At 38.2% G+C, this 22,777-nt stretch overlaps 1 protein-coding gene across 1 annotated transcript; it reads right to left on the bottom strand.

Annotated features, from left to right (window-relative positions):
- Positions 1-10,001: 10,001 nt before the first annotated feature.
- Positions 10,002-13,265, bottom strand: LOC111544798 (olfactory receptor 4C12-like). The gene is made up of 2 exons (XM_023215450.2): positions 12,375-13,265; positions 10,002-10,067 (listed from the first exon to the last, which is right to left on the bottom strand). Exons 1-2 carry the CDS (start codon positions 13,263-13,265, stop codon positions 10,002-10,004), a joined length of 957 nt encoding a protein of 318 aa, XP_023071218.2.
- Positions 13,266-22,777: the final 9,512 nt, after the last annotated feature.

Here is a 22,777-nt window from a genome sequence, read left to right as displayed (position 1 = left end):
GTGGGTAAACAAAGCCACTGGGAAACTCGAATTGGGTGGAGCCCACCATGGCTCAAGGAGGCCTGTCTGTCTATGTAGACTCCTCATCTGGGGACAGGGCATAGCTAAACAAAAAGCAGCAGAAACCTCAGCAGAGGTAATGCCCCTGTCTGATAGCTTTGAAGAGAGCAGTGGATCTCCCAGCACAGAGGTTGAGATCTGAGAACGGACAGACTGCCTGCTCAAGTGGGTCCCTGACCCCTGAGTAGCCTAACTGGGAGACATCCCCCACTAGTTGCAGACCGACACCTCACACCTCACACGGCAGGGTACACCCCTGAGACGAAGCTTCCAGAGCAAGAGTCAGACAGCAACACTCGCTGTTCAGCAATATTCTATATTCTGCAGCCTCCGCTGCTGATACCCAAGCAGCAGAGGGTATCAGCAGGGTCTGAAGTGGACCTCAAGCACATTCCAGCAGACCTACAGCTGAGGGTCCTGACTGTTAAAAGGAAAACTAACAAACAGAAAAGACACCCACACCAAAATCCCATCAGTACGTCACCATCATCAAAGACCAAAGGCAGATAAAACCACAAAGATGGGGAAAAAGCAGTGCAGAAAAGCTGGAAAATCAAAAAATCAGAGTGCATCTCCCCCTCCAAAGGAACGCAGCTCATCGCCAGCAATGGAACAAAGCTGGATGGAGAATGAGTTTGATGAGTTGAGAGAAGAAGGCTTCAGTCGATCAAACTTCTCAGATCTAAGGGAGGAACTACATAACCAGGGCAAAGAAACTAAAAACCTTGAAAAAAGAATGAACAAATGGATAACTAGAATAATCAATGCAGTGAAGACCTTAAAAGAACTGATAGAGATGAAAACCACAACATGAGAACTACGTGACAAAAGCACAAGCTTCAGTAACCAACTCAATCAACTGGAAGAAAGAGTATCAGCAATTGAAGATCAAATGAATGAAATGAAGCGAGAAGAGAAGTATGGAGAAAAAAGAGGAGAAAGAAATGAACAAAGCCTCCAAGAAGTATGGAATTATGTGAAAAGACAAAATCTACGTCTGATTGGTGTGCCTTAAAGTGACGGGGAAAGTGGAACCAAGTTGGAAAACACTCTGCAGGATATCATCCAGGAGAACTTCCCCAACCTAGTAAGGCAGGCCAACATTCAAATTCAGGAAATACAGAGAACGCCACAAAGATACTCCTGGAGAAGAGCAACTCCAAGACACATAATTGTCAGATTCACCAAAGTTGAAATGAAGGAAAAAATGTTAAGGGCAGCCAGAGAGAAAGGTTGGGTTACCCACAAAGGGAAGCTCATCAGACTAACAGTGGATATCTCAGCAGAAACTCTACAAGCCAGAACAGAGTGGGGGCCAATATTCAACATTCTTAAAGAAAAGAATTTTCAACCCAGAATTTCATATCCAGCCAAACTAAGTTTCATCAGTGAAGGAGAAATAAAATCCTTTACAGACAAGCAATGCTTAGAGATTTTGTCACCACCAGGCCTGCCCTACAAGAGATCCTGAAGGAAGCACTAAACATGGAAAGGAACAACAGGTACCAGCCATTGCAAAAACATGTCAAAATGTAAAGTCCATCGATGCTAGGAAGAAACTGCATCAACTAGCGAGCAAAATATCCAGCTAATATCATAGTGACAGGATCAAGTTCACACATAAAAATACTAACCTTAAATGTAAATGGACTAAATGGTCCAATTAAAAGACACAGACTGGCAAATTGGATAAAGAATCAAGACCCATCAGTTTGCTGTATTTAGGAGACCCATCTTACATGCAGAGACACACATAGGCTCAAAATAAAGGGATGGAGGAAGATCTACCAAGCAAATGGAAAACAAAAAAAAGCAGGGGTTGTAATCCTAGTCTCTGATAAAATAGACTTTTATTTAAATAAAATAAAATAAATAAAAAATAAAAATTATGTCACAAAGCTATTATCATCGAATCAGTATGGTTATAAAAACAGTATGGACATAAAAACAGACACATAGACCAAAGGAACAGAATAGAAAGCCAAGAAATAAGCCCATGTGTATACGGTTTTTTTCTTCTTCTTCTTTTTTTTTTTAAGACAGAGTCTCACTCTGTCACCCAGACTAGAGTGCAGTGGTGCAATCTCAGCTCACTGCAACCTCCACCTCCCAGGTTCAAGCAATTTTTCGGCCTCAGCCTCCTGAGTAGCTGAGATTACCGTTGCCTACCACCATACCTAGCTAATTTTGGTATTTTTAGTAGAGACAGGGGTTTCACCATGTTGGCCAGACTGGTCTGGAACTCCCGACTTCAGGTGATCCACCTGCCTTGGCCTCCCAATGTGCTGGGTTTACAGGCATGAGTCACCACACCTGATCCCAGGCATATACTATTAATTAATCTTTGACAAAAGCACCGAGAATAAAACAGAGAAAAGTTACTCTCTTCAATTAACAATGTTAAGAAAACTAGATATCCACATGCAAAAGAATAAAACTGGACCATTATCCCATACCATAGACAAAAATCAAATCAAAATGGATTAAAGAACTAAACACAAGTCTATAAACTATAAAATTCCTAGGAGAAAACATAGTGGAAAAGCTGCATGGCATTGGTCTTGCCAATAATCGTTTGGATAGGACACCAAAGACACTAGAAATAAAAGCAAAAACTAAACAAGTGGGACTACATCAAGCCAAAAACTTCAGCACACCAAAGAAAACAATCAACAAAAGTAAAAGATGGCCTAGAATTTGGGAGAATATATTTGTAACCCATAAATCTGTTAAGGAGCTAATATCCAAAATATATAAGGAATTCACATAACTCAACAGCAAAAAAATTAATAACCCAATTAAACATTACCAAAGAACTTGAATGGATATTTCTCCAAACAAAACAAAAACTTGGCCAATAGACAAAAGAAAAGATGCCCAATATTACTAATTATCAGGTAAATGCAAATTAAAATCACAATGAAACATCACCTCCCATTTCTTAGCATGGCTTTATCAAAAAGACAAGACGATAAGTGTTGGCGAGGATGTGGAGAAAAGAGAACACTTGTATACTGTTGGTGGAAATGTAAATTGGAAGAGCCATTAGGGGACACAGTATGAGGCTCATCGAAAAATTAAAAATAGAACTACCATACGGGTCAGCAATCCCTCTTCTGGATATAGACCCAGAGGAAATGAAAACAGTACCGTGTAGGAGGAAGATCTACCAAGCAAATGGAAAACAAAAAAAGCAGGGGTTGCAATCCTAGTCTCTGATAAAACAGACTTTAAATCATCAAAGATCAAAAGAGACAAAGAAGGCCATTACATAATGGTAAAGGGATCAATTCATCAGGAAGAGCTAACTATCCTAAATATATATGCACCCAATACAGGAGCACCCAGATTCATAAAGCAAGTCCTTAGAGACTTACAAAGAGACTTAGACTCCCGTACAATAATAATGGGAGACTTCAACACCCCACTGTCAACATTAGACAGATCAACGAGACAGAAAGTTAACAAGGATATCCAGGAATTGAACTCAACTCTGCACCAAGTGGACCTAATAGACATCTACAGAACTCTCCACCCCAAATCAACAGAATATACATTCTTCTCAGCACCATATTGCACTTACTCCAAAATTGACCACATAGTTGGAAGTAAAGCACTCCTCAGCAAATGTACAAGAACAGAAATTATAACAAACTGTCTCTCAGACCACAGTGCAATCAAACTAGAACTCAGGACTAAGAAACTCAATCAAAACTGCTCAACTACATGGAAACTGAACAACCTGCTCCTGAATAACTACTGGGTACATAACAAAATGAAGGCAGAAAAGGAGATGTTCTTTGAAACCAATGAGAACAAAGATACAACATGCCAAAATCTCTGGGACACATTTAAAGCAAGTGTGTAGAGGGAAATTTATAGCACTAAACGCCCACAAGAGAAAGCAGGAAAGATCTAAAATTGACACCCTGATATCACAATTAAAAGAACTGGAGAAGCAAGAGCAAACACATTCAAAAGCTAGCAGAAAGCAAGAAATAACTAAGATCAGAGCAGAACTGAAGAAAATAGAGACACAAAAAACCCTCCAAAAAATCAATGAATCCAGGAGCTGGTTTTTTTGAAAAGATCAACAAAATTGATAGACCGCTAGTAAGACTAATAAAGAAGAGAGAGAAGAATCAAATAGATGCAATAAAAAATGATAAAGGGGATATCACCATCAACCCCACAGAAATACAAACTACCATCAGAGAATACTATAAACACCTCTATGCAAATAAATTAGAAAACCTAGAAGAAATGGATAATTTCCTGGACACTTACACTCTCCCAAGACTAAACCAGGAAGAAGTTGAATCCCTGAATAGACCAATAGTAGGCTCTGAAATTGAGGCAATAATTAATAGCCTACCAACCAAAAAATGTCCAGGACCAGATGGATTCAGAGCTGAATTCTACCAGAAGTACAAGGAGGAGTTGGTACCATTCCTTCTGAAACTATTCCAACCAATAGAAAAAGAGGGAATCCTCTCTAACTCATTTTATGAGGCCAACATCATCCTGATACCAAAGCCTGACAGAGATACAACAACAAAAAAAGAGAATTTTAGACCAATATCCCTGATGATTATCGATGCAAAAATCCTCAACAAAATACTGGCAAACTGAATCCAGCAGCACATCAAAAAGCTTATCCATTAAGATCAAGTGGGCTCTTCATCCCTGGGATGCAAGGCTGGTTCAACATGTGCAAATCAATAAACATAATCCAGCATATAAACAGAACCAAAGACAAAAACCACATGATTTTCTGAATAGATGCAGAAAAGGCTTTTGACAAAATTCAACAGCCTTTCATGCTGAAAACTCTCAATAAATTCGGTATTGATGGAATATATCTCAAAATAATAAGAGCTATTTATGACAAACCCACAGCCAATATCATACTGAATGGGCAAAAACTGGAAAAATTCCCTTTGAAAACTGGCACAAGACAGGGACACCCTCTCTCACCACTCCTATTCAACATAGTGTTGGAAGTTCTGGCTAGGGCAATCAGGCAAGAGAAAGAAATCAAGGGTATTCAGGTAGGAAAAGAAGAAGTCAAATTGTCCCTGTTTGCAGATGACATGATTGTATATTTAGAAAACCCCATTGTCTCAGCCCAAAATCCTTTAAACTGATAAGCAACTTCCGCAAAGTCTCAGGATACAAAATCAATGTGCAAAAATCACAAGCATTCTTATACATCAGTAACAGACAAACAGAGAGCCAAATCATGAACAAACTCCTATTCACAATAGCTTCAAAGAGAATAAAATACCTAGGAATCCAACTTACCAGAGATGTAAAGGACCTCTTCAAGGGGAACTACAAACCACTGCTCAGTGAAATAGAAGAGGACACAAACAAATGGAAGAGCATACCATGCTCATGGATAGGAAGAATCAATATTGTGAAAATGGCCATACTGCCCAAGGTAATTTATAGATTCAATGCCATCCCGATTAAGCTACCAATGACTTTCTGCATAGAATTGGAAAAAAACTGCTTTAAAGTTCATATGGAACCAAAAAAGACCCCGCATAGCCAAGACAATCCTAAGCCAAAAGAACAAAACTGGAGGCATCATGCTACCTGACTTCAAACTCTACTACAAGGCTACAGTAACCAAAACAGCATGGTACCAGTAACAAAACAGAGATACAGACCAATGGAACAGAACAGAGCCCTCAAAAATAATACCACACATCTACAGCCATGTGATCTTTGACAAACCTGACAAAAACAAGAAATGGGGAAAGGATTTCCTATTTAATAAATGGTGCTGGGAAAATTGGCTAGCCATAAGTAGAAAGCTGAAACTGGATCCTTTCCTTACTCATTATATGAAAATTAATTCAAGATGGATTAGAGACTTAAATGTTAGACCTAAAACCATAAAACCCTAGAAGAAAACCTAGGGAATACCATTCAGGATATAGGCATGGGCAAGGACTTCATGTCTAAAACACCAAAAGCAATGGCAACAAAAGCCAAAATCCACAAATGGGATCTAATTAAACTAAAGAGCTTCTGCACAGCAAAAGAAACTACCATCAGAGTGAACAGGCAACCTACAGAATGGGAGAAAATTTTTGCAATCTACTCATCTGAAAAAGGGCTAATATCCAGAACCTATAAAGAGCTCAATCAAATTTACAAGAAAAAAACAAACAACCCCATCAAAAAGTGGGCAAAGGATATGAATAGACGCTTCTCAAAAGAAGACATTCATACAGCCAACAGACACATGAAAAAATGCTCATCAATTGCCATCAGAGAAATGTAAATCAAAACCACAATGAGATACCATCTCACACCAGTTAGAATGGCAATCATTAAAAAATCAGGCAAAAACAGGTGCTGGAGAGGATGTGGAGAAATAGGAACACTTTTACACTGTTGGTGGGACTGTAAACTAGTTCAACCATTGTGGAAAACAGTGTTGTGATTCCTCAGGGATCTAGAACTAGAAATACCATTTGACCCAGCCATCCCATTACTGGGGATATACCCGAAGGATTATAAGTCATGCTGCTACAAAGACACATGCACACGTATGTTTATTTCGGCACTATTCACAATAGCAAAGACTTGGAATCAACCCAAATGTCCATCAGTGACAGACTGGATTAAGAAAATGTGGCACATATACACCACGGAATACTATGCAGCCATACAAAAGGATGAGTTCGTGTCATTTGTAGGGACATGGATGCAGCTGGAAACCATCATTCTCAGCAAACTATCGCAAGAACAGAAAACCAAATACCACATGTTCTCACTCACAGGTGGGAGTTTAACAGTGAGATCACTTGGACACAGGAAGGGGAGCATCACATACCGGGTCCTATTGTAGGGAGGGGGTTGGGGGGAAGGATAGCATTAGGAGATATACCTAATGTAAATGATGAGTTAATGGGTGCAGCACACCAACATGGCACATGTATATGTATGTAACAAACATGCACTTTTTGCACATGTACCCTAGAACTTAAAGTATAATAAAAAAAAATAATAAAGAAAGAAAATAGTACCTTGTAGATATATCTGCACTTACATGTTTATTGAAGCATTATTCACAATAACCACTATATGGAAAAAACCCTAATGTTTCTCAACTGATGACTAGATTTTTAAAAAGCATAATAAAATATGAATAATGTGAATATTATTATTAAAATATATTATTAATTACATTAACATAGTATATTACTGTACTGATAATGTAATGTTTATTATAGTATATTAATAATGTAAGGGGATATTAATAATATAATTATATATTAATATAACAGTAATATGAATATATAATTGTTATAATATACTTACAATAATGTTCATATTCTTCATATAAAAATGAATAATATTATATATATGAATATTATTTCAATTTTAAAAACAAGGCGATCCTGCCATTTGCAATAATATGAATGAACCTGGAAGACATTATGTTGAGTGAAATAAGCCAGACTCAGAAAGAAAAATACTGCATAATTTCTCCTATATGTGGAATATAAAAAATAAAAATAAATAGCTGAATATGTAGAAACAGAGAATAGAACAACAGTGGTTACCAGAGGCAGGGGGTGGGGGAAATGGGAAGATACGTAGGATGAATCAATCTAAAGATCTAAATAGAGTGTAGTATAAAAACTATAGTTAATAATATTGCATTGTATACTGCAAATTTTCTAACAGAGTAGAGGTTTTGGGTCCTCTTACCAAAAAAAAAAAAATTTAAGATGCAGAAAGATAACCATGTGAGACGATGGATATGTAAAAGTGCGTACCTGTAGTAATAGTTTCACCATGTACACGTATATCAAAACATTATGTTGTATGACTTAAACGTATAAAAAAATAGAACTATTATATAAAAATGAAAGTAAAGTAAGATAAGCACTTTTTCAATTGAGGGAATCTTCCATTAATAAGCATCTCAAATTAAGGTAGAAGAGCTGCTTGAGATTTGCTACCAAATCATATGCTATACAATGCTAGTCCCAGAAGGTTAGACACGTGACTTGAGAGATACGAACCAGGAGCCTCCGTGCAAGTCTTTGAATTGGAAATTAGTTATCTGAGGCTGGGTTCTGACTATGTCAACAAAGGCAAAGTGGTTCTGTGGTCAGAAACACAGCAGCACCTGTGGAGATGTGCCCATGGCAGCATAACCATGGTGTCAGAGGGGCAGCGGCTCCTTTGTAGCACCTGTCCCAACAGATGTGTTTCCGCAAGTTATTCCTGGTCATTCATGTCAGACTCTGTCATTCTAATGCTTCCAAAGGTTCTTTAAACAACTTAAATGCATATAACAAATCCCTTTACTTAAACTAGCTACAGATAATTCTGTGTCATCACCTAAGAACCATGGCTGATATACTAAACTGATCTAAATTTCTCTATTTCAATTTGTCACCACGAATGGAAAGCCATCAATTGCAGAAGCATTCTTGTTAGCAAGGGTCCCTCTGAAAACTACATTTGCTCATAACAGCCCATTCTTGACACAGAATAGGCTTGACATAGAATAAATGCATGGGCATTTCTTGTGCTGGAAATGCCATAGTGAACAAAACAGTCAATACGTCTACTTTCGTGGATTTTAATTCTAACTGGAAAAAATGGACAAAAAAAAAAAAAAACAATTAAATCTGACAATTGCATAGTGAAAATGTTGTAGATAAAATATAACAAGGTAATGTGTAGAAGATAACTCAAAGAGATAGAGAAAGAGAATGCCTTTACACGGATGGATCAAGAAGACCTCTAATGAGGACAAATTGAACTGCAGACTGAGTGATGACAAGGATACAGCCATGTGAAGATCTAGAAGATGAGCATTTGGGGAACAAAGAAGAGCTAGTACAATGGCCCGAGGGCAAGAATGAGGTCACTACAGCTGGAGTACAGTGAACAAGCGAGAGAGAGGTGCTGGATGAGATCAGATACATGTTTGAGTGGGAAACAACTGTACAGACTCTGACAAGGTGCGAAAACATCAATTACAATTGGTTAAATAGCTTTCCTTTTACCAATCAACCTAGCTCAACTTCACTAAGTGAATTTTTTACATGGAAAAAAGAAATTAATTTTAAAACAATAGTCACACAGAGGCAAAATGGAGATCAATGTCGTTGACTACACCAAAAAGTCCATCAAAAACAGCAACTGCCAAAGGCACACATAAAGGTTTCTGGGAAAAGTGGTTGCTTGGATGCATATGCTTGATTTTGCTTCATCCTGATTTTAATTAGAGATGAATTAATTATAATATGATAAATTTAGTTGGTGATATTAGGGTCAAAAGAGAAGAGAGAAATTAAAGACAAGAGTTGCATCAGGTCAGATAATATTCCCCCTCAACATACATAAATTTCTCTCTACTGTTTTACTTATGACTTTCAGTTCATTGTTCCTCACCCTGATAGGTTAAACACTAAATTCTTGCACTAAAATCTTTTTCACACCCATTCTGAAGGAACCCCCACCCTGCCTTCTGAGTTGCTCTCGATCACATCACAGGTTTCACCTTTTTAAGCCCTTTTCACTCTGAATTTATCCTTTCTTAAAAATGTTTATTTATTGCTCCTTGCCCTGACTAGAATTTTTCTTTATTCAAATGTGTGTCATTTTTCTGGTATATACCATAGTGCCTAAAAGTGTAAGTTCTAAAGCAAAACTACATGAGTTCAAATCCTACCTCAGGTATTTGCTACCTCTGTGACTAAAGTAATTTATTTAAATTTTCCCAGCTTCATCCAATTGTATTAGAAATCAAGAAAAACAGTATCTATTTCATAAGGCTCTTGTGCAGATTAACAAGACAATGACTTTCTATCATGAACCACGTTGTAGTAAATACTAATTTACTAAAATTTTTGATTATTATGCTATAACTTTCTTATTTGTCTTAAGGATTCTATTAAATTTTATGTCTTCTTTAGCCTCATTTTGATTTTGGAGACATTCAGACTTTTTTTTTTCTTCCATACTTTAAGTTCTAGGGTACATGTGCACAATGTGCAGGTTTGTTACATAGGTATACATGTGCCACGTTGGTTTGCTGCACCCATAAATTCATCATTTACATTAGGTATTTCTCCTAATGCTATCCATCCCCCTGACCCCCCGCTCCATGACAGGCCCTGGGGTGTGATATTCCCTGTCCTGTGTCCAAGTGTTCTCATTGTTCAATTCCCACCTATGAGTGAGAACATGCGGTGTTTGGTTTTCTGTCCTTGTGATAGTTGGCTCAGAATGATGGTTCCCAGCTGCATCCATGTCCCTGCAAAGGACATGAACTCATCCTTTTTTATGGCTGCATAGTATTCCATGATGTATATGTGCCACATTTTCTTAATCCAGTCTATCATTGATGGACATTTGGGTTGGTTCCAAGTCTTTGCTATTGTGAATAGTGCCACAATAAACATACATGTGCATGTGTCTTTACAGTAGCATGACTTATAATCCTTTAGGTATATACCCAGTAATGAGATGGCTGGGTCAAATGGTATTTCTAGTTCTAGATCCTTAAGGAATCGCCACACTGTCTTCCACAATGGTTAAACTAGTTTACATTCCTACCAACAGTGTAAAAGCGTTCCCATTTGTCCACATCCCCTCCAGCATCTGTTGTTTCCTGACTTTTTAATGATCGCCTTTCTAACTGGTGTAAGATGGTATCTCATTTGGTTTTGATTTGCATTTCTCTGATGACCACTGATGATGAGCATTTTTTCATGGGTCTGTTGGCTGCAAAAAGAGACATTCAGACTTCTAAGGTGAATTGTTCAGGCTTAATCTCATCCATCCTGCATTAATTTTGGGAGGTTTACTCTCAGGAATCAGAAAGTTCCTCATGACTTCCTAATATAATACCTACACACAGTTGAATATCTGTAAATCATATAGTTTTTTTCCAAAGCAGACAGAAATGAGACACTGATGATGAAGTAAAGGCAACAAAAACAGTGACATTTATTAAGCATCCACTGAGTGACAAGTACTATCCTAGACACTTTGCACATAGTATCTCATCTAAGGCTTAAAATAACCCTATGAAATATGTACTACCATTTCATTGTACATATAAACAAAGATTAAGATATTGAGAGATGTGAAATACATACAATGTTATGTGAACTAGTGAGATAGAGTTCCATCCTAGCTCTATTGACACCACAGTCAAATTCTTCCACATCATCCAAAACTCTGTCAACAGGACTTCCAGAGGTTAAATAATCACCCTAAAAGTCAATCATGTCCTTGCCTGAAGTCCAAGGAAACAGTTATATGACATAATATTGATCACATGTGAAGGTGTCTTTTCCACCTAAGGAGACGAGGACCAGGGCGAGACCCATAAAGATCCTGATCCAGAAAAAACAAACATCCTGCTAGTGCTGAAGGAGACATAAGGCAAAATTGGCCCCAAATGGAAGTTGGGTCAGCACTAGTCAATATGTTTGGCTTTTAAAAAATACTTTTAGGCTGACTCCTATAATCCCAGCACTTTGGGAGGCGAAGGTGGGCAGGTCACTTGAGCCCAGGAGTTCGACACTAGTCTAGGCAAGATGGTGAAACCTCATCTCTACTAAAAATACAAAAATAAGTCAGCTGTGGTGGCTCATGCCTGCTACTCGGGAGGCTGAGGTGAGAAGACGGCTTGAGCCTGGGAAGTTGAGGCTGTAGTGAGCTAAGATCATGCCACTGCATCCCAGCCTGGGTGACAAGGAAAGATCTTGTCTCAAAAAAACAAACAAAAAACACTTTTGCAATATTTACCATTCATACTGTTATAAACACTTAACAAATACTAATGCATTTTAAATGTCCCAACAACATTTTGAGAGAGATACTATCATTACCATTTTTACAAATGAAGAAAATGTGAGAATAAACAAGTTAAATAACTTTCCTAGGTCAGAGTCAAACCCAGGAAACTGACTCTAGAATCTGTTCTTACCTCTGCACCATACTACCTTTTCTGAACAAATTTCTCACTTCATTTTGTCTATCCATATTCTAATTGCCTGTTTTGTTGATTTCAGATTCATAATGAAGTCACTCTTTGGTCCTTGAAACAGGGTTTGTCATGATAGAATTAGACTGACAAATGGATCAGCCTCAAGGACCAGAAGACAAAGGGCCAAAGGAGATCAGAAAACCAGGAGGAGAGAAATACAGTAATGAGCATGTTAGGAGGTGCTCCAGCTCCCAAAAATCTTACAGACTCCAGTCAGATCAGAGTATTACATATTACAGCAGTGGCAGAGAAATTACATATTAACCATGAGCATCTTCATAGCATTTTTCACCTCTGCATTTCTAAGGGTGTAGATTAAAGGGTTTAACATAGGAGTTATCATGGTATAAAACACAGATACTGCTTTGTCAATGGAGAAGGTGGTCGCTGGACGTAGATACACAAATATGCAGGGCACAAAGAACAAGATGACTACAGTGATATGAGATACACAGGTGGAGAGGGCTTTGCGCCTCCCCTCCAAGCTGTGAGATTTCAGATTATATAGGATGACCACATAAGACACAATCAAGAGGAGAAAGTTCAACAGGCAGACAAATCCACTGTTGCCAGCAACAAAGAGACCAAGGGTATGAGTGTCCATGCAGACCAGTTTCAACAGAGGGATCAAGTCACACATGAAGTGGTCTATGACGTTGGGGCCACAGAAGGGCAGCCAGACTGTGAAGAGGATCTGAATTGTTGCATGAACAAAGCCTCCAACCCAGGCTGCTCCCACAAGGAGTCTACACACCTGTTGGTTCATGATGGTCATGTAGTGCAGGGGTTTACAGATGGCCACATAGCGGTCATAGGCCATCACCGTGAGAAGCACAATCTCAGCAGAACCAAAAAGATGCCCAGCAAAGACTTGAGTCATGCACCCCCTAAAAGAAATGGTTTTTTTCACAGAAAGAGTATCAGCTAGCATTTTGGGGGTCATGCATGAAGAACAGCAGCCATCCATGAGGGATAAGTAAAACAGGAAAAAGTACATGGGGGATACCAGGGACCTGCTGGTGCTAATGGTAAGGATGATGAGCAGGTTGCCCGCCAAGGTGACTGAGTAGACAATCAAAAACACAACAAATGAAAATTTCTGAAGCTCCATGTTTCGAGTCAAGCCCAGGAGAATAAACTCAGTCACATTATTCATCCTCATCATCAGTTGTGTTCAGGTGACAGGTGACTGCTCTGAAAAATAAGTCATATTCATCCTCAACAATAAGGCTTTCAGTTAGTGAATAAATGTATCTTTGATGTCATATGTTTTCTAGCCTTACAATAAGTAAAAACAAACACAAAACCGTGTCAATTGTTTATTTGTTTCTATTTGACATTTGACAAAGTATGAATAGTATGCATTTTCTTCTTTATAATTTTCTGGTTTGTTTTTAATTTTCTACAGTAAAAATGTGTAACTTTTACAATCAGAAAATAAAAATACAAAATGTCAAGTTTCAAGAGCCATTCCATGATGTGGCCATATAGGTAACCCATTTACAGGTACACCAAGATGGATATACTTCACCTGACAATGGGTGCACATACTTACCAGAGAAAACTCCAATTTGCTCTGCCAATTTTAAGTCATACAAAAAGACCAAGCACATAGAGAGCCTCTTTCTTTCATGAGCCATCCCTTTTTCCATGTTGTCTATCTGGAAGCTTCTTGGTGTCCTCAAGGCTGAAAATGGTGCTGCTACACTTGTCCAACCTCAAAGGCCATGTTGAATGGCCATTACAGTACACATAGCCTTCTGATCACCTCTCTGTGTTCAACACTATGGGTTCTTGGAGCAGAAGTCTGGCCCTATTATAACCTAGTCATATTAATTTTTGTATCCCTAGTGCTGGCAAAAACAAACACTCATAAAGCATTAACTGAGAGAGAGAGAAGGAAAAAAAAAGAAGCAAAAGAAAAAAAAGAGTGGGAGAGAAAAAGGAGAAGGGGAAATTAGAAATGTATAAAAGACTAAAGAAAGAGAAATGGACCTAAAATCCAAATATATTGTTTACAGTCCTGAATCTAACCACTGTTAACTAAATAATATTAATGGACTTTATGTCTCTGTGCTTCAGTGTTCTTCAGCTGCCAAAAAGGAGGAATAAATACACCTTTCAGGATTGTTGTGAAAAATGACATAATTTTAAACTTACTATTATTGTTGTTATATGATTTTATTGATTCATGGAAGTATCACTGAAAAAAACTTTAAAATTTGTTTCTTAAATATCCAAAAGTCAAACATTCTGAAAACTTAAGCTAACCAAGTGAAGACAAACAGAACAAGGAAAACAAGAATAAATATCAAAAAAAAAATCAGCAGATTAAAAAAGAAGACAATACAGCAAGCTATTAAAAGAATATTTAACATGATGATTTCATAATTCTTTACTTTTCTACTTCTTTGTGGGATTTATAACCTATTTTCTCATAAATTAATTAACTAGCTAAATCCATTTTTCAATACAGAGAAAACTTACTCCTTCCAAAATTGACTCTTATGACTGAGTGTGAGGATTTCCAGGAAACATTAAACCCATTTCACTATTAAAATAAATGCTTTGAGGATGCATTTTCATATCTACAATGATGACCAATATTAGATATCATAAAGCATTTACAGAAAAAGGGTGTGGGGAGAGGAAGTAAGAGGGAGAGAGAGAAGGGAAGAAAAAAAGGGAGAAGGAGACAGGACAGAAACAGAGATGGAGAAGAAGAAGAGGAGAGGAAGGACGAGAGAGAGAAAGAAGGAATAGGATGAGAAGAAAAGCTGAAACCAATAAAAAAGAGGAAAGAACAAAAGAAAGAGGACAGGCCATGCAAGGTGGCTCACACCCTGTAATCCCAACACTTTGGGAGGCCAAGGCAGGTGGATCACTTGAGATTAGGAGTTTGAAACCAGCCTGACCAACATGGTGAAACCCCGTCTCTACTAAAAATACAAAAATTAGCTGGGCATGGTGGCACACGCCTGTAATCACAGCTACTCGGGAGGCTGAGGCAGGAGAATCTCTCGAAACCAGGAGGCAGAGGTTACAGTGAGCCCAGATCATGCCACTGTGCTTCAGCCTGGATAACAAAGCAAGACTCTGTCTCAGAAAAAAAGGAAAGGAGAGAAAGATGGACATACACACAGTCACCTAAGAATGATTGTTTATTGAATAGGTGTGGTATAACATTTCAAATAAGTGCTGTACTTGAAACCTAAACTTTTTATCAAACTCACTTGCTGATTGTCACCCTTAAGATCAACAAGGGCCTACCTACAATTATATTAGTCACAAGTTGTTCTTACAAACTCTTCAGGAAAAGTTTACACAAGTCACTATTAAGAGCTATAAACTATTGACTTGTCATCAATTAATTTTTTGCAGACTCAACAATACTTAAAGTCCATCAGGGTTTTCTTCAATTTAGTGTGTGTGCAATTAATGGTCATGTTAATTTACCATAAACTTACTGCAAATTTGTAATATATATATATATATGTAGTGTTTCCAGAAAAAAAAAAAAAAAAAAAAAAAAAAAAAACCTGAAGTAAACTTTAACAGAAGAAAAACTGTGCTTCTCCTATATATCAACTTTACATGTGTCTAGGACTTCTCACTCTGGCCTGAACTTGTTCAGATAATAAATTATCACAGACAGTAAACACATTCATGTTGTGCTTAAATGGAATTTGGATTTGGGAAAGAGTGGGATGATTTCAGTAGCTCTAGCCCCTTTATACTTCTATGGGACTCACAGAAATCTTAGAGGCATTATAATTTTTACATAGAATCTGATCTGAAAGCCTTGATATGGACATAAGAACTAGACTGCCATTGTTAGAACTAGAAAAACAAATCCAATTACCAAGACAGAAGTTGATTAAAGGTCTCCTGGATGAGAAATCTCCTGCAGCCAATTCTTCCAAGTATTTTTTCAGAGCATCAATGCTCAGTGCTTAGCCACATAGTTTGGTCCTTGGGATTCAGCCTTCCTTCTTCCAAAATTTCAGTAGAACCAATCTCAAGACCCAAAGTATGTCAGGGAGAGGCAATGTCTTTGTGATTAGCTCTGCCCAGAAATCTTCACAGCTGCACCCTCCTCGACTTCCTTCTGTTCTCACAATATAGAGACACCAGTGTCATTCAGGTGGGAAACTCACATCTGTGCTGTTTACTCAAGGGAAGAGCAATTTACTCAAGGAAAGAGCAATTAATTTCACTGGCCTTTGCCAAAATGGCAACTACATGCTTATCTCTTCTTTCAACTATACTTCTTGCCAGTGAAACATTTCTGACAAGGGTTAGAATTCATCTAGGATTGGCCGGGCGCGGTGGCTCAAGCCTGTAATCCCAGCACTTTGGGAGGCTGAGACGGGCGGATCACGAGGTCAGGAGATCGAGACCATCCTGGCTAACACGGTGAAACTCCGTCTCCACTAAAAAAAAAAAAAAAACTAGCCGGGCGAGGTGGCGGGCGTTTGTGGTCCCAGCTGCTCGGGAGGCTGAGGCAGGAGAATGGCGTGAACCCGGGAGGCGGAGCTTGCAGTGAGCTGAGATCTGGCCACTGCACTCCAGCCTGGGCGACAGAGCAAGACTCCGTCTCAAAAAAAAAAAAAAAAAAAAAAAAAAAAGAATTCATCTAGGATCATCATCTGGTTTCAGTCAGAACATGAATGCTTTATTTCTTTTTTTTCAACAAAGGTTCATTCAACATCAAAAATGTATGAGGCACAATGTTGTTCAATAATAATGACAGTAACCAATTCTTGAGTGCTAAATACCAACCCCTATATTAGACACATTATATGGGGTACCCTTTCTGATGGGTACTATTATTATTCCTATTTTACAGATAAGAAAATTGAGTCACTATGAATTTAAGTAAATATACAAGAGCAAAAAGAGTAGGTGGCACAACTGATGTTTAAATTAAATGTGTCTCTCTCAACAGCCCAGAAATTGTGTCTGCCCTCACAATGCAAGAATATAACTATGAAAAAGAAAAGAGTAATAAGGACTATCTAAAAGGACACAGCACTAGACATCTATGTAATGGGGATATAGCTTAAACTGGGATGAGGTGGAGCATTCAAAGATTATCATCAGGAAGTAATATTGAATTTGAAGCAAAAACTATTGTTCAAAGCCTAGATTAGATATGAAAGTAAGGCTTTAGATGGCTAATAAATTTAGGAATTGAGCTCAACTATATCATTTGAACAACGAGCAGGGAATCTATGTGACCCCACTGTTGGCACTGTAGTTCATACATTTGTAGTTCCACCCTGCGTTGAACTAAATCTAATCAACCGCAGTTTTCCCAAGGCAGCTTCAAGTGCACAAGAGTGACTTCATTGTCACTCTCAATTAGCTGTAAATTACATGGGTAGAAAAGTCAAAATGCATCAAGCCAGTAAAAAAACCCCGGTTACAACTGATTCACCTACATGTAAGCAAAGACAGCTCAGTAGAAAGCACATAGACGTTGGATAAACACAGACCAGTCTCTAATCTAAACTGAGTCATAGATACTGGCAAACAGAATCTAGGAGCATATCAAAAAGCTTATCCACCATGATCAAGTAGGCTTCATCCTTGGGATGCAAGATTGGTTCAACATATACAAATCAATAAATATAATTACATAAACAGAACTAAAGAAAAAAAACACATGATTATCTCAATATATGCAGGAAAGGCTTTCAATAAAATTCAACATCAATTTATATTAACAACTCCCAATAAACTAGGTATTGAAGCAATGTACTTCGAAATAATAAGAGCCATATGTGACAAACCCACAGCCAGCATCACACTGAATGGGCAAAAACTGGAAGCACAAGACAAGGATGCTCTCTCTCTTACCACTTGTATTCACCCTAGTGTTGGAAGTTCTGACCAGGGCAATCAGGCATGAGAAAGAAACAAAGGCACTCAAATAGGAAGAGAGGAAGTCAAACTATGCCTTTTTGCAGATGACATAATCCTATATCTAGCAAATCTCATCATCTCAGTCCAAAAGCACATCCAGTAATGGGATTGCTGGGTAAGCAACATATACAAATCAATAAGCTGATAAATAACTTCAGCAAAGTCTCAGGATACAAAACCAATGTGCAAGGCTGGGCACAGTGGCTCACACCTGTAATCCCAGCACTTTGGGAGGCCAAAGCAGGCGGATCACCTGAGGTCAAGAGTTCAAGACCAACCTGCTCAACATGGAGAAACCCCTTCTCTACTGAAAATAAAAATTAACCAGGCATGGTGGCGGGTGCCTGTAATCCCAACTACTCGGAAGGCTGAGGCAGGAGAATTGTTTGACCCTGGGAGGCAGAGGTTGCAGTGAGTCAAGATCATGCCAGTGCACTCCAGCTTGGGCAACAGAGTGAGGCTCTATCTCAAAACAAAAACAAACAAAAAAAATCAATGTGCAAAAATCACTAGCATTCCTATACATCAACAACAGTCAAGCTGAGAGCCAAATCATAAACAAACTCTGACTCATAAATGCCAAAAAAAGAATAAAATACCTAGAAATATAGCTAAGTAGGGAGGTGAAAGGTCTCTACATGGAGAACTACAAACCACTGCTCAAAGAAATCAGACATAACACAAACAAATGGAAAAACATTCCATGCTCATGGATAGGAACAATCAATATCATTAAAATGGCCATACTGCCCAAAGCAATTTATAGATTCAATGCTATTTTAAACTACCATTGACATTCTTCATAGAAATAGAAAAAATTATTTTAAAATAACCGCAAAAGAGCCCAAATAGCCAAGGCAATCCTAAGCAAAAAGACCAAAACTGGAGGCATCACACTCCCCAACTTCAAACTATACTACAAGGCTACAGTAACCAAAACAGCATGATACTGGTACAAGAACAGACACATGGACCAATGGAATAGAATAGAGAGCCCAGGAATAAGACTGCACACCTACAACTCAACTATTTGATATTCAACAAACATGACAAAAACAAGCAATGGGGAAAGGATTCCCTAATCAATAAATGGTGCTGGGATAACTGGCTATCCTTATGCCAAAGATTGAAACTGGACCCCTTCCTTATACTGTATACAAAAATTAACTCAAATGGATTAAAGACTTAAACATATAAACAAATGCTATAAAAACCCTGGAAGACAACCTAGGCAACACCATTCAGGACATGGGCATGGGTTAAGATTTCATGAAAAAGATGCCAAAAGCAATTGCAACAAAAGCAAAAATTGACAAATGGGATCTAATTAAACTAAAGAGCTTCTGCACAGCAAAAGAAACTAGCAACAGAGTAAACAGACAACCTACAGAACAAGAGAAAATTTTTCTGAACTATGCATCCAAAAAGGTCTAATATTCAGTATCTATAAGGGACCATATTAGTCAGGGTTCTCTAGCGGGACAGAACTAATCAGATATATATATATATATATATGAATGAGTTTATTAAGTATTAACTCACATGATCACAAGGTCCCACAACAGGCCGTCTGCAAGCTGAGAAGCAAGGAGAGCCAGTCCAAGTCCAAAAACTGAAGAACTTGGAGTCGAGTTCAAGGGCAGGAAGCAGCCAGTACAAGAGAAAGATGTAGGCTGGAAGGCTATGCCAGTCTGGTCTTTTCATGTTTTTCTGCCTGCTTATAAAGCCATGCTTATCTAGCCTGCTTATCTAGCCATGCTGACAGCTAATTACATGATACCCACCCAGATTAAGGGTGGGTCTGCCTTTCTCAACCTGCTGACTCAAATATCAATCTCCTTGGACAACACCTTCACAGACATACCAAGAATCAATACTTTGCATCCTTCAGTCCAATCAAGTTGATATTCAGTATTAGCCATCACAAGAACTTAAACAAGTTTACAAGAAAAAAATAACCCCATTAAAAAGTGGGCAAAGGACATGAATAGGCACTTCTCAAAAGAAAACATACATGTGACCAACAAACATATAGAACAAAGCTCAACATCATTTATCATTAGAGAAATGCAAATCAAAACCACAATGAGATACCATCTCACACCAGTCAGAATGGCTATCAGCAAAAAGTCAAAAAATAATAGATGCTGGTAAGATTGTAGAGAAAAAGTGATGCTTATATACTGTTGGTGGAGGTGTAAATTAATTCAGTCATTTTGGAAAACAGCATGGCCATTCCTCAAAGACCTAAAGACAGAAATACCAGCAACCCAACAATCTTATTACTGGACTCATCCCAGGACTACAAATCATTCCATTATAAAGATACATGCACACAGCCGGGCGCAGTGGCTCACACCTGTAATCCCAGCACTTTGGAGGACAAGGTGGACAGATCATGATGTCAAGAGATCAAGACCATCCTGGCCAACATGGTGAAACCCCGTCTCTACCAAAAGTACAAAAATTAGCTGGGCATGGTGGTGCACGCCTGTAGTCCCAGCTACTCGGGAGGCTGAGGCAGCAGAATTGCTTGAACCCAGGAGGCAGAGTTTGCAGTGAGCCAAGATTGCGCCACCTCACTACAGCCTGATGACAGAGCAAGACTCCTTCACACACACACACACACACACACACACACACACACACACAAAAATACGTGCATGCATAGGTTCGTTCCAGCACTATTTGCAATAGCAAAGATGCAGAATCAGCTTAAACGTCCATCAGTAATAGACTGGATAAAGAAAATGTGGTACATATACACCATGCAGCTATAAAAAGGAATGAAACAATGTCCTTTGCAAAGACATGGATGGAGCTGGAAGCCATTATCCTTAGCAAACTAATGCAGGAATGAAAAACCAAACATCACATGTTCCCACTTATAAGTGGGAGCTAACCAACGTGAACACATAGACACAGGAAGAGAAACAACACATACTGGGGTCTGTCTTGGTGGATGGAGGGGAGAGCATCAGGTAAAATAGCTAATGCATGCTGGGCTTAATAGCTAGGTGATGGGTTGATAGGTACAACAAATCACCATGGCACACGTTTACCTATGTAACAAACCTGCACATCCTGCACATGTATCTGCAAACATAAAATAAAATAAAAATAAATAAATAAAAGCAAAAAAGAAAATGTGGTACATATACACCATGAAATCCTTTGCAGCGATAAAAAAGAATAAGACTATGTCCTTTGCAGGAACATAGATGGAGCTAGAGGCCATTATCTTTAGCAAACTAAGGCAGAAATAGGAAACCAAATATCACATGTTCTCACTTATAAGTGGGAGCTGAGTGATGAGAACACGTGAACACATAAAAGAGAACAACACACACTGAGGCCTTTCAGAAGGTGAAAGGTGGGAGGAGGGAGAGGGTCAGGAAACATAACTAATGGGTACTAAGCTTAATACCTGGGTAATGTAAAAATCTGTACAACAAACCCCCATGACACAAGTTTACCTGTGTAACAAACCTGCACTTGTACCCCTGAACTTAAAATAAGAGTTAAAAAATCACTTTTATTCAAAGTAGTATATCATCACTAGTATGTAAATGCTATTAGTGCTGGCACTTTAGTGCTGGGTACAAGGTCAACATCCTACAAACACCAGTAGTATTTCTATACACTAGCAATGAACCACCTGAAGATAAAACAAAACAATTCCATTTAAAATAGAAACAGAAAGAATAAAATACATAAGAATTGATGCACAAAAGGTTGATATATCCTTATAAACGAGACTTTACATGGTGTTCTTCTCTTTTGTGCCCTCTCAGCAACAAAGCACTATCTTGGAAGCACAGACTGGGCCCTTAGCAGACACCAAATCTTCTGCTACCTAGATCTTGGACTTCCCAGTTTTTAGAGCTGTGAGACATAAATTTCTGTTTTTTATAAATTAGTCTGTAGTATTTTGTTACAGTAGCACAAATGAAGTAAGACAAAGACCAAAATAAACAGAAACCCATCTACTTTTCATAGATGGAAGACTTAAAATAATTAAGGTGACAATAATACTAGTCAAGAACATTCAGTAGAAAATGAATTTTCTCTTCAGCAAACGATACTGGGACAACTGGATACCCAAACACAAAAGAATGAATTTGGATCTCTTTCTCTTGCCATATACCAAAATTAATGCCAAATGAATCAAAGATCCAATGTAAAATCTAAAACCATATAACTATTAGAGGAAAACAGAGGGGTAAATCATCATGATCTTGGGATTAGACAATGGTTTCTTAAATACAGCCACAAACAAGCAACAAATGAAAAATGACAAATTGAACTTTATCAATTTTTAAAACTTCTGTGCCTCAAAGGAAACTATCTGGAAAGTCAAAGTCAGTTCACAAATACTGGGAGAAAATACTTCCAAATCATATATTTGATAAGGGTCTTGTATAAAAATATGTAAAGAACCCTTTACATCTCAAAAATAAAAAGACAAGCAACTCAATTAAAAATGCACAAAGGGAGTGATGTCAAAAGATAGAATAGGACGTTCCACATCACATTCCCTCACAGAAACACCAATATACATATCCCATCTGCACGTGAAAATACCTTCACAAGAGTTCTAGATCACAGGTGAGAACTTACAGTACCCAAGTGGAATGCACAATCAAGAAAAGATACACTGAATGGGGGAAGAACAGCTTTGCTTTACCCAAGTCACCCATTCCCCAAGCCCATGCCGCACAAGGCTAAGAGAGACCCTCTCTGTCCCAG

This window comes from Piliocolobus tephrosceles, chromosome 13, assembly GCF_002776525.5.
Source record: "Piliocolobus tephrosceles isolate RC106 chromosome 13, ASM277652v3, whole genome shotgun sequence".
Lineage (NCBI taxonomy): Eukaryota > Metazoa > Chordata > Mammalia > Primates > Cercopithecidae > Piliocolobus > Piliocolobus tephrosceles.
The sequence above is the reverse complement of the archived record's forward strand: the minus strand, read 5'-3'. Positions and strand labels throughout refer to the sequence as shown.

Coding starts and splice junctions, on each gene's coding strand:
- LOC111544798 (XM_023215450.2), bottom strand. CDS start 13,265: ATGATGAGGATGAATAATGTGACTGAGTTTATTCTCCTGGGCTTGACT. Junction 10,068..12,374: donor AGGTGAAAAATGCTATGAAG/ATGCTCATGGTT, acceptor ACCCTAGAACTT/AAAGTATGGAAGAAAAAAAA.